Raw genomic sequence first — 14,289 nt, 5'->3', positions numbered from 1 at the left:
TTATTTGTGTGCAAGACGGCAGCTGTTTTATGTGATCCTTTAGCCCAAGCCAGTTGAGTTGTATCTGCTCAAATTGGAAGGTTCTTGGGTGCAAGGGTATGACATTTTTAAATGGGGTAGTCCAAGCAGGTTGAGATGTCCCCAGGATATGTTAATTGTGCTCAGGGTGATACTGCAGATGCCACTTTGGGTTCTATTACATGCATAGTCACCCTGCAGCATGAAGAACATCATAACCTTGTATTCAGGTTGACCCATTTAGTGTCCAATACCAGGGTCAAATGCCAAGCTTTGCTCAGGGTTCAGTTTGCTAAATCACTTTTAGATAAAATTTACATGAACAGCTGTTACATAATAGTTTCCGTTGTTTCATGAACCTTGCTGTACAGATAAAGGAAGTGTGATCGGGGAGCTTGTTTTTATTATCGGGAAGCAGACAGTCTAGACACATAAAGAAAGCTGTTTGTGTATGATTGTGTACCTATCCAGTCCCCGGGATCGTGTACAAATTTCACGGTGCCTATGGGTACACTCGTAGACTGAGCTTCTCCTCCTTTTTCTGCAGGTCCCCGATAACCACACTGAGCCATGATGTTATTCAGCTCTGCAGACGTCCGGAAACTTCTCCACAACAAGTATGTGGCCGTCCTAGGGGACTCCAGTGAGTATGAGGCCTGTTTCAAATTCAGAAATCGGGTCTTGTTGGGTGTCCAAAAAAAATCATCTGCTTTGGATTGACCGTTTGGCAAAACAAGCAAAATAAAGTGAGTGGCAGCCCCTGTATAATGACCCAACTCCTCAGTAACCACCCAAAAACAGCCGGATGGTTACTAAAAAGTGGCGAGTGGTGGGCCCAGCTAAAAGGGGCCGGAAAAACACTGCTTTGTAATAGACGTCAAGTGTTTAACCAGGTTCACTACCTGGCAGTTTTCAGTAACCACCAGGCTATTTTTGGGAGGTTATTGATGAGTTGGGTTTCAATACAGGGGCTGCCACCCCCATATAATTTCCATGTGCATGTCATCGGGAAAGCCTCCCTTGCCTGGACGTCCTAACATTGCTGGGTGCCGCCATCTTGGATGTAATGGGCCTGATTTATTAAAGGTCTACAAGACTGGAGAAGATGGACTATCATGGATGACCCAACAAACCTGGAATGGGTCTGGTTCAGGATTGAAAACATTTGTCAACAAATAGCCAATGATTTCTAAGAAATCCAAAGTTATTTGGATCACCCATGATTATCTATCTTCTCCAGTCTTGGAGACCTTTATTAGGTCAGACCCAATAACTTCAGTACAAGCCGACTCAATGCTGTCAGCGACTTTCTGCTCCTGCCCCACCTACACAACAGGTTACATATGGAGATAAAGAAGGAATGGAAGAGCTGGGCCAACACTATTTGGTTAGACACTCCCAGTAGAAGAGAGGCATGATGGACATAGTGACAATGGACTTTGTACAGCGCTGCGTAATATGATGGTGCTATATAAATACTGTGTAATAATGATATGCTGGAGTTCATCGTGCAGCGATGACATCTGCATGACGAAGATGGTTGTGGGCTGGCAGGAAATGTAGAGGTGTATTGGCCCTATTGGCGCTCGCCCACTACCAGTCACACTTGAATGGTGTTGGGTGGGTGGTATTGTCAGCTGGAGATTAACTTTATTAAGTCACTCATTGAACATACACGATGATTTAGACTTTTTGTGTGTTTCAGTTCAAAGATCCGTCTACAAAGATCTTGTGAAAATACTGCAGGATGATGAGTTTCTGACTGAGAACCAGCTCAAAAGGAAGGTGAGGTACTCTTTAAACAGGTTATCCTTTTGGGAGTTTGGGGGTTCCATTTACTGTTATTTGCCTTCAGCATCTTCCAGTGGTAGTATAGGCAACCTGAATGTAACATTTTAATTATCGCCCACTTGCTCTTCATGGAACACCTACCCTGATTACTATATCCACAGCTCACATTATATTAGTGTGATGGTCAGTGGGAAGAATTCCTCTTACATTGCTGACCATTGGAAGGAATGTCACATCATTGGTGTCAGTTACTGACCTTGGAGGCACAAATTGCCTACCAGCTGTTGCTCCGGGACTGGCAAGCAGCAAGATGTATAAGTCATCCTGACAGAGTTCTCCGAAGCTCCTTTTAGCTAGGCGCACCACCCGGCTTTTTTTGGATGGTAACTAAGGAGTTAGGTCACAATACAGGGGCTGCCACCCACCTAGCTCCAAAAAAGTTAGGTTTGAGAAAATCTCTACATCTGTGCCATGGTGCATACAGGGGTGGACATAGGGAGGTGCAAAGTGTGCCAAAGCATGAGGGCCCCGGACCCACCTCAGCCAATAGGGATCCAATAGTCCGCTGTTGGCTATGCCTGCCACTGGGTGCATATAGTAACTCTTTCCATTTCCCAGGTTGACCAGTCCCACCATTTAGCGTAGGATCAGCTCTGTGTGCCATATTTAGACAGGGCTCAAGCTCCGATTTACTAAAAATGTATTCAATTTATTTCAGGGTGAGATGTCATTTGCAAATGACACATTGGTGGAAGGGGGATCTCTGGGTGAAATGCACAACGGCATAACTTACCGGGAAGTGCGTCAGTACAGAACTGATCACCACCTGGTACGGTTCTATTTCCTGACTCGGGTCTATTCGGACTACATAGAGAGCGTGTTGGCCGACTTCGAACAGGGACCTCAGCCCGACGTTGTCATCATCAACTCGTGTATCTGGGATGTTATCAGGTACAGTCCCCTTGCATCGATAGGAGAGAGGGATGGTTCCTTATTCCCCTAATTTCCCCTTCACATGTGTAGCCCACTATAACTACCAGGCTTGAATCCATTGCCTTCCATTATTTTTCCACCAAGTCACAGTGCATAGAATGCCCCCTTCACAGGAATAATAATTACAGAAGAGTTCTTCTATCCAGACACGTCCTTGTGATAAGATTCCAGGAGTCCTTGGGTTATGAAAGTTTGTTGTACTGCCAGATATTACTTGGAAATCTATTCATAGTTTAGGCCTACCGGGTTTCATGGCAATATTGCATTTATGTTGGAACAATTGGTTTTGGACTTAATCTTAAAGAGAAATTTCCACCATATCATAAAAATGAATGAATAAGTACAAATACAATACACACTCTTACTCCCTTACCCTTCCATGCAGTCCAGTGATATTTTGCAGTTCTTATGGACTCTCCTGCTGTCTATTCCACTCTGGGCCTCCATTTTGTTTTCTGCTAGTGGTATCTACTTTCTATTCTTTGCTGGCCTCCATGATGACGCACCACCACTTACTACACATAACCTGTGCATGCTTGTGAATGACACAACCCATAAATGTGCTCCTCAGGTGACATCTTGAACTTTTACACCCTTTGCCACCACCCCATACATAGGAATCCAAGCTTTATCTCTCAGCTGATTTTTGGTAGGCAAATGCCTCATGGCCCCATGCCCACCATACTGCACATGCCCGGACCTCCTCCTTGCGATCGTGAGATATTGGAAGTAGATCAAGCTTCCCCAATGAAAATGTATTATGTAATTTATTACTGTGTGGTTGTAATAACTTTATATAACATAATGTTTAAAGTTGGATGAAAAGTTTGCTAATCTAGCCTGGGTCACACCAAGATGGTGCTCATAGTGATCATACTAGTCACTGGCTGATGTTTGGCATATTTTGTTCTGATTTGTTTGGATATTTGAAAGAAAATATCAGGGAAAGAGACATTGAATCAGTAAAGTAGAAGATATATGTTAAGTATGAATGATCTTGGTTCTCAAAGAACGTAATATTCAGACCTATTCCCCTGCAGGTATCATGACCAATCACTGGAAATGTACAAAACTAACCTTGACCACCTTTTTATTCGGCTCACCGAGGTGCTAAGCCCCGAATGTCTGGTGATATGGAACATGGCCATGCCTGTTGGATTCAAGGCTGGTGAAGTGCTGGAGGTAACATATGGGAATATTCGTCTGCTTTGATAATTCCCGCCATTATTGTCTTCTGTCAAATTTATTCTTCTTAACTCCCCTAGCGGTAATCCCGAGTGTGACTCGGGGCGCTATTTACCTGCAAATAGCGGTAATCCCAAGTCACACTCGTGGTAGTTTTAACATAAAAAACCCACTTACCTTGCTTCGATGTCGTCCCGTCCTCCTGCTGGTCCCCGCAGGTCCTGGAGACACGTTCTGCCGATATCCAGCCGGCAAATGCAGAAACGATCTCCAAGGTTTCCGGTGACATTGGCGCGGATTGGCGGGAAATTCAAATAATTTTGTATTGGATTCAATACAAAATAGCTGTATTGAGTCTAATACAAATAATTTTTTATGTTTATATATATATATATATATATATATATATATATATATATATATATATATATATAATATATATTATAATTTAATTTTATTATACAACCTACTGTACAGTTACATTTCATGTTTAACTAATTTCATTTTTTTTAACAGATTTTTGTGTTTTTTCATTTAAAGTTTAATAATAAATTTATTAAATATTGGACATATTTCGGTAAGTTATGCCGAAAAATTATAGCCTACGATGTAAAATAAATTTCCATTCAAAAAAAATGAAATGCTTTTCGCATGGAAATTTGAACGGAAATAGAACTCTAGGGAGGTTAATATGTAGCTCTGTAATAAAGGGGATCTTTCTGGATGACTGCACTCTGAAACCCCCTTTCCCACACACTGAATTATTCCACTTGTTGGGGGATCAGTTGGCTTCCAATGGTGTAAGCTGTGCAGGCAGTACATAGACTTAAGTATGTTTAATGGTAGATCTCTGTTGTTAGTCGATATCCATAGTGCGATCAATCAATAAGTGACTTCTAGCCTTGGTTACTAAGTCGAAAAAAAGATGGACCCCTAGTAATTAAGTTTGGTATTAGAGCTTGTAGTCTGTTTTTCTGGCAAATATGGATAACCATAACCTATCTGCCTGTGGGTCATTTCAGACCTAAGAGAGAAGTTGTAAACCATGTTTTGCATGCGTTTGTAGCAGATCACGGTGCAATACAAAGGCGACATTACCCCTTTGTTTGAAGATTTGTACTGTGGTCACAGCCATTTGCAAATCTGGTCACCTGCAATGTGATTTCCAACTCCTAAGCACACAGCAGCAATTGTCTCTGCGCTTGAGAGCTACAAGCAGAAATGTGAAAGAGCCCAAAGAAGATGCAGCTAGTGCAACACTAGGGATCGTGCATGCAAAGAAACCCAACTGACCCTCATAGTGTATCCACCATGAAACCAAAAGAAATAGAAGTGGGGCCCCAGCCTAATGAGCTTTAATGTTCAAATTCCATGTTTGCATTTCCACGCTTGCCTAGCTTAAGTAATGACGGGGTTGTTCACTGTCACTTTTTATTCTGTATGTATTTTAGGCAAATGGCAAACCTTTCAGGGTACTATTTATGCACAATTAGGATTTCAGGTCCTCTGTTGCATAGATCCTCCATATCTGAGTTCAGGTACACCTTAAGGGTCAGAAGTCTCTCACAGTGATCAATATTCTGCTTAGATTTTCACTTTTTGTCTCCCAACCTTGGTATGTGGGAACCTCTCAGATAAATGGAAATGATTAGCTCAGCCATAAAGCTTCTTCTGTTACCTGCAGTGTTAGAAGTCTTCAGGGGGTCCTTATAAATGATTCCCCTTGTTTAGATTGGGCAGTTTATTTGTTGGATTTAGTTTTGTGACCTCCTGTGGTGGCAGAATGCATTGGACAGGGATTCCATCAGCTGTGTACAATCCAACTACTGAAATGATGGGCGGAAAAGCCCCTAGAGAGAATTTAAATGTCACTTCATATTTGTCCACTTTGTTCATTTTCTCCTGTTCTCATACAATGCTACACGAACCCTCGGTACACCTCCTCTCTTGGTAGTTTCCTATTCTCCCTTGGTTTACAGTACAATCTGTATTCTGACAGTCCACCCCTGACTTGTCTCGCACAGCCTTCCCTCCTACCTGCCCTATGCACAGCCTTCCCTCCTACCTGCCCTATGCACAGCCTTCCCTCCTACCTGCCCTATGCACAGCCTTCACAGCCTTCCCTCCTACCTGCCCTATGCACAGCCTTCCCTCCTACCTGCCCTATGCACAGCCTTCCCTCCTACCTGCCCTATGCACAGCCTTCCCACCTACCTACCCCATGCACAGCCTTCCCATTAACCTACCCTTACACAGCCTTCCCACCTACCTATCCCATACACAGCCTTCCCATTAACCTACCCCATACACACCCTTTGAAACTCACCTACCCATCTTCTTCTGTCTCCTTAACCCCTCACTACTCCCCCACCATTCCTTATCTCCCTCCTATTGTGTGATACTTCCCCCACCTCTTAGATTGTAAGCTCTTCGGGGCAGGGTCCTCTCCTCCTCTGTCTGTCTGTCATTTGCAACCTCTATTTAATGTACAGCGCTGCGTGATATGTTGGCGCTATATGAATCCTCTATAATAATAATATATGTAATGTACAGCGCTGCGTCATATGTTGGCGCTATATGAATCCTCTATAATAATAACCCTGTCTGATGCTGTGTTGTTTGCTGACCAATTTTTGCATTTTACATGGATCTGCAAGAAATAGGGGTTGTAAATGTGCTCCGTTTGGGGTGTCAGAGAAGGACCAATAGATCTTTGAAAAGGGAAAAGCTTATTTACAGAATAGGATATTATATACATATTATTTACAAGAAAAAAAGGGAAATTGGTAATATGGTACATGGGAAAGGGATGGGAGTCTGTATACCAAGCAATGGTTATTGTCACACAACCACATCAGCCAGGGTTTAAGGTGCGTACACACTTCCAATTTTTATCGTTCAAAACGAACGACGAACGATCGATTGGGCAAAAAATCGTTCGTAAAAAAGTAACCAACGACGCCGACGAACGAGGAAAGTCGTTGGAAACGAACGACCGGACCGGCGGATCGGATTGGACGACGATCGTTGAACATCGTTCGTGTGTACGGTCGTTCGTTGATCGTCCATGGGCTGAGCATGCGTGATGAACGAACGTTCGTTCACTTTCCTGTCGTGCACATAGTTTCTCTATCGCTCAAACGATCGTATCTATTGTGTGTACAATATCTACGAACGATCGTGTCGTTATCTCTATGTGCAGGATCGGTGCTATACGATCGTTCGTAGATATCGTGCAGGATCGTTCGTCGTTCGTTTTCCAACGATAATAATTGGAAGTGTGTACGTAGCTTTAGCCTCCTTCAACCCCTTTTCCAAGTCCACAGCAAACAATGTTGTTGATCAATCATTAGTTTTGTTCAATAGGTCACAATGTCCAGGCTGAGTTTGTTGTTTACATTTCACCCCAGGAAGACATAAAACCATTGTGGGCAGTAAATATCACCAGGGGGCCACCTGGCCATTGTGATAAGGATCCTCCAGCATCTACCCATGGATGATCAATCATTGTCTCTCCTTAGTAAACCCTTGATGGCTGTTTTATGATCACAAAGAATGCGGCTTGTATCCTGCATTCCATAAGTTATCCTTATAGCCAACACTTTAAAAATAATTTTTTCCACTTCCAAGGGGATGATTGCCAGTGCTCCATTTAGGAAGATATGTGTACCCGGTGTTTGCAATATACTTAGCAGGGGTCGTAGTAAATCATATTTATACAAGTATTGGTGCAACAGGTTGGTAGTAAATTTTTGTATAATTTATCCTAATACCCCCCTCTTATCTTTTCTTCCTTTGTACAGTACCCAATTCCAAATGTACGCTGGGACATCATTAAGGGGAATTTCTACAGCGCCACTCTGGCGGATTTGCACAAATTGGATGTGATAGACATGCATTTTTTCTTCCGCTTCGAGCTGCACTCCAGGGCTAAAGATGCCACCCACTGGAATCAGCTGGCCCATCGGCAGTATACCTGCATCCTGATGGCTCATATTGCTCAAGCCTGGGGTGTGCAGCCTTCAGATCAGCGCCAAGTGAGAGGTAAGCATTTTGAATCCCATTTTCCATGGAGGGTATTTGGGTATTTCTTTGACTTGTATTTAATTTACATGTCTGACTTTGTTAGGAACATGGAAAGAATGACCTTACATAGGTCAAAATCAAAGGATAAGAAAACAGCAGGTTTTTTGGCATGCAAATTAAAATTTAAATCTCGACTCAACAATACAAGCAACAAAAGAGAGGAAAACAATAGATTTTCATAGACAGTTGGCAAAATTATGGCCATTGACTCTAGACAACTTGTAACTGACCTGTACATAAAATTCAAAGGGCAATTAGTTGCCTTTAAAATCCAGCATACGCAAATTAACACTCCTGGTCGCATATGGGGTTTACCCAACACGTTTCGCCCAATGTAGGCTTCTTCAGGGGGTAATGGCACGATTACCTGTCAATGAAAATCTATTTTTCTAAAATCTATTTTTCTCCTTTGATTCTTGGATTGTTGAATCGGGATTTAAATAGAAATTTGCATCCCAGCTGTTTTCATATTCTTTGATTTCAATCTATTATTATTATTAATATTATGTAATGTAACATAAATTAAACACTGTCTGCTTTACAATTGCCATGATATATAGAATGACCTTGCATAGTTTTATGGTGAAACCTAAGAAGGAAGGGAATATCCTTACCAACCCTTGTTTGAATTGAGTGTCCAGGCAGTAAGCTTGATGATGATATTGTGCCTGTTGTAGTTTTTCTGGATGTTACATTCACTGAGCTTGCAATGTGGCTACAATTTCTAATGCCAGAGCTGCTACAAGTGAGCATTGGTGGTGTCGGATCAGGAAGCACCCCCTCTGAGCAATTTTACTGTCCAAGCAAATCATTTGTTTTAGCTTCATATAGTCAGATGGGGGCTGGAGAAATAGATAAGAGTTGATGAGCTTTGGTTTCCAGCAGCCTATAAACAATAAAAAAAAGTTCATCAATTGGCCCTGAGGGATTGGCAAATGACAGAGCAAGCAGGGTGCTACTTTCTCCTTCCCTCCCCATAGAACAGAATAGCCCTCATTTCCAGTGACTGTAATCTGACATTCGTAAAGTACTTTAGTTGTTGGCGGTGGACAAACTTATTCACTAATCGGTTGTAAATTTTGTCATTCCCATGGTTTTTTGTGTGGGAACATTTCTGATCTGTACCACAGAGTTTAGGTTTGTTTGTGTTGTTGACTTTCTTGTAATTCTCTGAAGGTCAGAGAGATCTCACAATAAAAATGTCCACATTTGATAGTTCTGTTGCTTGCAATGGGTGGCTTAGGTGGAGGTCTTTTTATTTAGATGCAGTATGATAAGGAAAGAATTTCCTCGGGTAGGGTTGCACAGGTAAAAGTTGCACTTCATGTGTGATGGTCACAGAGAGAACTTTTTTTAACTTCTGATAGCTGACCATCTATGTCCAGAACCTTCTAGTCATCAAAAACCAGAATAGATCCTAAATCCTCATCGTTCGGTCCAGCTTCAAAGTCTCTGAACCCTCTGTAAGTGGCCTTCAGAGCCAAAGTTTTTAAATATTGTCATAACCAACCACTTTGATGCAAATTCTCATTTCAGGTCTTTCCATACCACGTGCTCCTCCTGTAGCCCCCCCAAGGAGTGTTGTCTATTCTCTGCCAGTTGAGAAAAAAGGCCCAAGATGCCTTGGTAAGTATCTTCGTTATGTCATCTGTGTTCACTCTGGGTGAATGATATCTTTTTGTGGTCTTGTAAGAGTAGTAAATGTCTATTTTTTTGCATATTATATGTCCTCTACTTGTAAAAGGAGATCAGATTTGTACACCACTTATGAGACCGATAAGCACACACTGTGAAATCCTCCATTACTTTGATGGTAGGAAGTGGGACAATCCTGGGTGTGCTATAGATTACCTTCCTGAACCATCCCGCTGCTGCTGCTGTAATAATAATATTAATATTAATACATGGAATTCTCAATTCTGATGTTAGTGGCACACTGACCTCTCGACTCCATACATTGTAGTGAATATGGCAGACTGCTGTATAGTAAGGTTTGGTATGCCAATACTCGTTTTGTCAATCCTATGTACTTCATACCACTAAGTGAAGGTTCACTATTGGTATTTTCTAATAAAGTGAAGCATTTTGACGTATTATACACCAAGGTTCCTCCACAGGATACAAGGGGTTCCTTGAGCAGTGAGCAGTTTGTGCCTCTCAGGTCAGACTAAATGACACCAATGATCTTGTAAAGGTGAGATTCTCCCCAATGGCCAGCAATGTAAGAGGCATTCTGACCACCATACTAATATACTGTGTGCTGTGGATATAGTAATCATAGCCAGGGTTCCCGAATACCTGAAAGATATTTCAAGGGTTCCCCCATGATAAAAAGTTCCAGAAACACTGCTATGGATGCCCAGATTCCATTAATGGTTATTTCTGAGTTTCTAATCTATCAGTGTAGTTAGTAATCCAGACAGTGGACACCAGGAAAAGATTTTGGGTTAATTATGGAACACATATTGGAGCATTATGTAGGATTTTTTCATAGCATAGGAATGTTTCACAAACATTCAGTTATGTTATACATCATGCTGGTTGCACAAATTGGCTTGCAGTTCTGGTCAAACTCAGGACACGTTGGGTCTGATTTGGTAAAGCTGTCCAAAATTGGAGAAGATAGACTATCTAAACTTGAATGATCCAGTAAACAGATTTCATAAAAACCATTTGTTATAAGTTTACAATTTTTTTCAATCCTGGACCAGATCCATTCTAGTTTTGTTGGATTCCCTAGATTTTTTTTATCTATCTTCCTATCTTCTCCAGTCTTGGAGAGCTTTAATAAATCCTTTGTTGCGAATTCCCAGGTTGTACCATACACACCACCCATTCCCCAATACTCAATATAATGACCAGGAAACTGAACTCTTTATTGTTTCTTGTTGGAGTCTTTTGGATGATGTATCCTAGTGGTGTTGTCTTATCATCTAGTACTTTTTTAGAACAATGAACCTCCTAGAGTAATTAGAAAATTAGAGGTAGCATCTGCTGAGTTTAGTGCGACAGAGGGTGAGATTTGTGTTTACAATATTGGTAGAAAGTATGCCCATTCCAGCTGTTTGTTGCATTCTGTAAACCAGCCTTTCTCAACCAGGGTTCCATGGAACTCTATGGTTCCATCAGAAGTTGCCTGAGGATCCTTGAGCCTCATAAGACGGTGCCTGCATAGTTCAAGGGCCAATACCACTGAGCAAAGTCTATTGGGGAGGGTGGCATTCTGACCCCTAATGTATTCTTCACACTGCCAACCAATACACATTTTTCCATTAACAGGGATTCCGTGACACCTAAAAACCATTTTAAGGGTTTCACAAGGGAAAATTTGTTTAGAAGTCCAAACCATCCCACTCTGTACACACTGCTGCAATTGACAAATTCCAGACTGCAGCTTTCTGTTCAATATGCTGTACGGTATATATGTCGCCCTGCTCCATCCTGAACCCCCCATGCCTTACTCCAGACTGCTGATCATACAGTTGCAGTGTTCTCCCCGGTCCCTTTTAGCCAGGTGCACCACTTCTCAGTAACCACCCGGCTGTTTTTGAGTGGTTATGGGGTCACAATACAGGGCTTAAAGTATTCTGGGGAGAATACTGAACTTTTTGACACCCTGTTAAAAGAATGGGCACATTTTCATTAGGTTCCTAGTAAACCTAAGTCAACCCAACTCCCAATGCAAACTGTCATGGCTACATTTGGGGTGCATTGTGAAGCCCACATGGACTTCAAATGCTACTTCACTGAACTGTGTTCACATTCCATTCCATTGGAATTATTCTGTGCAGCAGCAGCAGTAAGGACCATTTACCACCTCCAGAATAGAAGAGAGAGAACCTACCCTGAGACAAGCAGAAGACACGGGGAAAGAAGATACGTGTAAGTGAAAAAATAGAGCAGACTCTTGGACAGGGGGTGCCATCATTTAAAGCTTCTCCTTTTCCTGTAAGTATCTTTGGATGCCTTGAAACCATGGATATTTGATCCTACCCCCTGAGCAATGGAGCATGCTTGAAGTCATGACCCTGTTGTCTCACCACGTACTGGGAGACTCAGAAGGTGATGGGCACCTTGGCACTGGAGCAGCATTTAACATTTATTACAATATCTCAGTGGACAACTGATGATGAGGAGAGAAGGTAGCTGAGTTTCTGTCATCAAACAATAAAGGAGAATATTGATATCAATCAACGAGTTGTGAATGTTGTGTTTGTTTCTTGGCTATATGTGTGTGAATGTGTCTAACGGTATGGAACCGTACACTCCATGTGTATTTCCAAATTGCGGATTCCTCAAGATGAGCTTAGATTTCATTTTTCTGATGGTCACAGTGAGAAAAGAAGTTGAAATGATTTCCAAACATGTGCTATTATTATAAAATATGTGTTTGTCTGTGTCATCTCGTTCCATGCCTGGACACCTTGTGTGTACATGACCCTCTTTGGGGTGGGGGACATGAATGATCACATCTTCAATCTACAAAACAACTGACTGTAGTACAAAATGAATTCCTGTGGGATTCCAATGTCTTTAGAGATTAGCCACTTTATTGCAAATTCTCTTTTCAGGTCTTCCTATACAAAACGCTCTTCCTTCAGCACCTTGTCCATTTATCCCCCTCGCAAATAACCCCGCTTCTCATCCGCCCTTTAGCCAGGAAAGAAGTCCCTGTAGATTTGGTAAGGATCTTTGTATGTTGGTGATCTGTGTGCAGAGGTTTGGATGACACTTTGAGTGAATGAATTCTTTTTCTGGTCTTGTAAGAATACAAAATGTTGATTTTTGTTTTTTAAACTATTACCCAGTTGTTCTCAACCAGGGTTCCTGCAGATGTTGCTAGGGATTCCTAGGTAATGGGTAATGTGTTCCTCTCGGGTCTGTTACCACAAATTATATTTTTGGCAATCTGTAAGGGTGACATTCTTCCTATTGGCCAGCAATGTAAGAGGAATTCTTCCCACTGACCACCACGCTATTATACTGTGATCTGTGGATAAAGTAATAGCCGAGGTTCTCTATAGACACACAGAGCAGAGCTACTGTGTTTTGTGCCTGAGTGGATGGCGGCTGTTTGCGCGCCTTGTGTCTGAGTGGATGGCGGCTGTTTGCGCGCTTTGTGTCTGAGCGGATCGCGGCTCTGTGCGCGCCTTGTGCCTGAGCGAATGGCGGCTCTGTGCGCGCCTCCTGTCTGCGGGCTCTGTGTGTCTTCTTGTGTCTGTGCGAATAGTGGCTCCATGCATGCCGCCTTGTGTGTGACCTTGGTAGAGTGTTTTGTGTCTGACCTGGTGGTGGCTGGTTGTGTCATCACTTTAATATTCCCTTTGCTTACTACGCAGGGCCCAGGTTCCTCCCTGGCTACACTCCTTTTGATGGAATTGACCCCAGTCATACGATTGGTGAGTATTTGATAGCTCCTTGTATTTCTTTCTTGCATGTCAATTGCTACAAATTAATTCTAAAATACACACAAGAGGAAGTCCACTAACAGGATCCAACAGTATATTGTTGCAGTGACAAGTTTGGCTGTGGCATAAAACCACTTCCTCTGGCTTTTAGTGGCACGCCATCAATATCAAGGAAAACATCCATAATCAAATGGCTAACCATAAAAGCTTGGCATCATTACCGAGCATCGAATCTGAGGCTGACAAAATACTGCCTATAACCATCCAATCAAGCTTGGGAACAACCTCTGGTAATGGACATGTGGTCACCACGTCATTATACTGTTGGATCCTGTTAGTGGACTCCCCCTGGTGTCTATAATATTGAAGATAAACAAGCGTTTATTCCCTATATTTAGCATTTTATTCTAATGTAATTTTTTTATTTCTGCATTAGAGACCTTTAATCCTGGTAATGTTGGTTATCCTTCAAATCAAATGAATTCAAATGGTGAGATGCAAAATAGGAACCAGACATTGCTGTGTTATTCTCAGTATTCAAACTGCACATGTCCTACAACCCCTACACTACATACTGTCTTCTTTCTGATCTCTACACTACATATTGTGCCTTCTATTCTCTGATCCCTACACCACGTATTGTGCCTTTTCTTCTCAGATCCCTACGCTACATGCTGTGTCCTCTGATCCCTGCATTACATACTTTGTCCTCTCTTCTCTGATCTTAACACTACATTCTGTGTCCTCTGCTCTCTTCTCTGATCCCTACATCTAGCACTGTGTCCTCTTCTCTCCTTTGATCCCTACA

At 42.1% G+C, this 14,289-nt stretch overlaps 1 protein-coding gene across 3 annotated transcripts in view; it reads left to right on the top strand.

The window, feature by feature from the left end:
- The first annotated feature begins 322 nt into the window (after positions 1 to 322).
- LOC140327352 (PC-esterase domain-containing protein 1A-like) overlaps positions 323 to 14,289 on the top strand; it is a 16,960-nt gene continuing 2,993 nt past the window's right edge. Inside the window, exons 1-9 of one of the 3 annotated variants that reach the window (XM_072406737.1) lie at positions 326 to 661; positions 1,724 to 1,803; positions 2,528 to 2,760; positions 3,843 to 3,984; positions 7,791 to 8,031; positions 9,610 to 9,699; positions 12,645 to 12,755; positions 13,413 to 13,472; positions 13,918 to 13,971. In XM_072406737.1, coding sequence (XP_072262838.1) covers positions 589 to 661; positions 1,724 to 1,803; positions 2,528 to 2,760; positions 3,843 to 3,984; positions 7,791 to 8,031; positions 9,610 to 9,699; positions 12,645 to 12,755; positions 13,413 to 13,472; positions 13,918 to 13,971 — 1,084 coding nt within the window. In that variant the 5' untranslated portion in view covers positions 326 to 588. Of the gene's footprint in view, positions 662 to 1,723; positions 1,804 to 2,527; positions 2,761 to 3,842; positions 3,985 to 7,790; positions 8,032 to 9,609; positions 9,700 to 12,644; positions 12,756 to 13,412; positions 13,473 to 13,917; positions 13,972 to 14,289 lie in introns of all 3 variants that reach the window. The other 2 variants (XM_072406739.1, XM_072406738.1) reach the window with 2 other exon arrangements.

Source organism: Pyxicephalus adspersus, chromosome 3 (assembly GCF_032062135.1).
Source record: "Pyxicephalus adspersus chromosome 3, UCB_Pads_2.0, whole genome shotgun sequence".
NCBI lineage: Eukaryota > Metazoa > Chordata > Amphibia > Anura > Pyxicephalidae > Pyxicephalus > Pyxicephalus adspersus.
This window is presented reverse-complemented; position numbering and strand designations above follow the sequence as displayed.